The sequence below is a fragment of the Crocuta crocuta genome, unplaced genomic scaffold, assembly GCF_008692635.1.
Source record: "Crocuta crocuta isolate KB4526 unplaced genomic scaffold, BGI_CrCroc_1.0 scaffold594, whole genome shotgun sequence".
NCBI classification, from domain to species: Eukaryota; Metazoa; Chordata; class Mammalia; order Carnivora; family Hyaenidae; genus Crocuta; species Crocuta crocuta.
Genome location: NW_027530186.1, coordinates 104766 through 107655, shown reverse-complemented (window position 1 = coordinate 107655; position 2890 = coordinate 104766). Strand labels below are relative to the sequence as shown.

At 41.6% G+C, this 2890-nt stretch overlaps 1 protein-coding gene across 1 annotated transcript in view; it reads left to right on the top strand.

The window, feature by feature from the left end:
• Positions 1-654: 654 nt before the first annotated feature.
• Positions 655-2890, top strand: part of NEXMIF (neurite extension and migration factor) — a 6010-nt gene continuing 3774 nt past the window's right edge. Inside the window, exons 1-2 of the mRNA XM_077765185.1 lie at positions 655-733; positions 1401-2890. Coding sequence (XP_077621311.1) covers positions 655-733; positions 1401-2890 — 1569 coding nt within the window. The remainder of the gene's footprint in view (positions 734-1400) is intronic.

The window sequence follows — 2890 nt, the reverse complement described above, 5'->3', positions numbered from 1 at the left end:
TAAATTTTTTTTTTTTAAGGTTTTTTAAATTTATTTCTAGAGAGAGAGAGAGCGTGAGCAGGGGAGGGTCAGAGAGAGAGGGAGTCACAGACTGAAACAGGCTCCAGGCTCTGAGCTGGCAGTCAGCACAGAGCCCGACGCGGGGCTTGAACCCACGAACCGTGAGATCATGACCTAAGCGAAAGTCGGACGCTTAACCGACTAAGCCACCCAGGCGCCCCAGAAGAGCTTTAGATCTTCTGAAGTGGAAATGAGGCAAACAAAAATAAAGCCAATCTCTACATGTATACATTCCTTCTCTCAGGTTACTATGGACTCTGCCTTGCATCCTTTCTAACTGTATGGCCATTATTAGGTTAAATGTATTCCTATCTGGAAGAAGGCATGAGTCTGCCTGATTCAGATTTCTATTGTAAATAGTATGTTGGCCTAGAGGGGATAGAAGGATCTAGGGTATAAACTATGAAACAAAAAACAATAGTAGTGATGAAGCCAGTCTGGAAACAGGTAAATTTCAGTGAACATTTTAAAATCTCTCTAGCTGAAATAACCTTAAAATAGAGAAAAATGTATTTAATGACTAACATTATATATTTGAAATGTGTAGGTTGGACAGCATTTGGACTTGGAATGAAACAATAAGAGATTACATTCATGGATAACCAACAAGATAAGGCTGTTGTTGCCTCAGCCAATGGAGAAAACACTCTGATTAACGGGGTCAAAGAAAATGGTAAGAGAATTGAATTATAGTATATACTACCTCTCCGAGTAGTCCTTTGGTGTTACTATAGATTTTTAGTATCTAGAAAGTTGGAGCAGGCTAAGTCTAGGGTGCCTCTGAGATTGATATTAATCTTAAATTTTATTCCACCAAATTTCTAACTGGGCTAGAAGGGTCTCCAAGAGCTATTTAATCCAACCATTTTGCTCTTGCAAATCATCTCTGTCAGATGAATACTTAAGTTTCTCAAAATCCTAGTGAATTAGGCTTGGAACTTCTAGATTTAGAGAAGCTTCCAGAATACAGGTCTGAGTGATAAGACTAAGCTTTATAGCTTAAAACCATAAAAATCCCAACTGAACATTTTCCCACCCTGGAATCCTTAACTTTCCAATTGATCAAGCAGTCCAATTATTTCTTTATTTCTGAGGAGAGAGCTCTGTATCTAAAGAAAAGGCTGAATCTAAAGAAGTGCTATTTTTCACTTGCATCAATGTTCAATATAAAATCAGCATTGTTCTTTAACTTTGTAGTTTCTAGTTCTAAAGCTAGAGAAGCTGAGCCTTAGTTTACATAAGATCAAGTACCAGAAACTGATCGAGGAAAAGAGTGGTCTAATGAGTGGTAGTCTAAGACCTTTACCTTTATTTCTGTCATTTCTTTCCCTTTTCTCCAGATTCAGAGGACCAAGATGTGGCAATGAAGTCATTTGCATCTCTAGAAGCTGCTGCACCAATCCAGCCTATACCAGTGGTTCAAAAAGAGACCCTGATGTATCCCAGGGGTCTCCTGCCTCTGTCTTCTAAGAAACCCTGTATGCAGAGCCCTCCCTCTCCTTTGGGCCTAATTGAAGCACCTGAGCATGCTGCTAATAGTGCTTCTGTGAATGCCATCTCCCTTACATCTGGTGTTACAAAAGGCCTGCATACATGGTCACTGCCCAATGAGTGTGAGAAAGCTCCATTTGCCATAATGGAGCCTGCAGGCATGTCAGCTCTGAATGGGGACTGCCTCATGCAGCCAAGCCGGACTTGTTTGGGCTGCTTCATGGAATCCAAGGATGCAGTAGATCCTGAGCCAGGGATCAGTCTGAAAGTTGGTGATCTAAATAAGGATTATGAAACCTGTGCAGTCTCTGATATAGGGATTCAGTGTATTAATGCTGGAGAAAGCATGAAATATGGAGAGCAGCTGCTTTCAGACCAGCTCCTAGGCTTTCCCCTGCACAAATCAAGGGCAGGAGAAAAACGAGAATCTGAGAAATCTGACATCGACTTGGAAGATCCAGCTCAGAAAAGTTATTATGAGGCATTGCTGTTAGACAAGTGTAATACAGAAGAGGCTTTGCTGGCAAATTCCAATCAGGATTGGGGTTACTTTGAGACTTTCATTAGTGAGAGTAAGATTGAACTGCTTGATCTCTGTTCCAAAAATGAGCTGTCTGTTAACTTGTTCTCTGAAGAAGATGTGGATAACTACATGTTCGATGATGATGAGTCAACATTGGGCAGTGATGTCTGTTCCTTGAAAATTCGATATGAGTCCTTCCAGGACAACGTTCGAGACAAGACCACCCTTCTAATGCAGGAGGATGCCCAATTCAACTTTTTTCCCAGTGTCTTTACTACTTGCCCCAAACGGGAGTCTAAGAGTGGGGTTTTGAAGCAGAACAGTGATCTTTCCCAATTCAAGGTCCCTGATATGAACATCATCTGGGGGGAGGAGGATAAAAACTTGGACAAGAAGAAAGGCAAAGAAGAGGGACAAGAAGACAAGTGTCTAGAGAAAAAAGATGAAAAGGATAATGGAGAAAATTTTGCCTTAAATAAACCATGCAGTGGGACTGAAGTAGGGCAATTCAAGAATCCAAAGCAGGGTCATCTTGCTAATTCCTTGGAGGCATCAGGGAATTTCAGTGATGACAGTTCCTTCATTGAGGTCTCCTATGATGCCATGGGGGAGATCAAGGACTGTAGCCGCTATATGGCTCGGGACACTAATTCTGGCAGCTCCTCCTCCCAGCAGAACTATGGTCTGCGAGCCAAGAGAAAAGTCAGGTACAGTGAAGATTATCTATATGATGTTGACTCACTAGAGAGTGAAAAAGTAAATGAGAGGAAGGAATGGTTGCCAGGCGGTTCCAAAGAGGAAGATGATGATGAATGG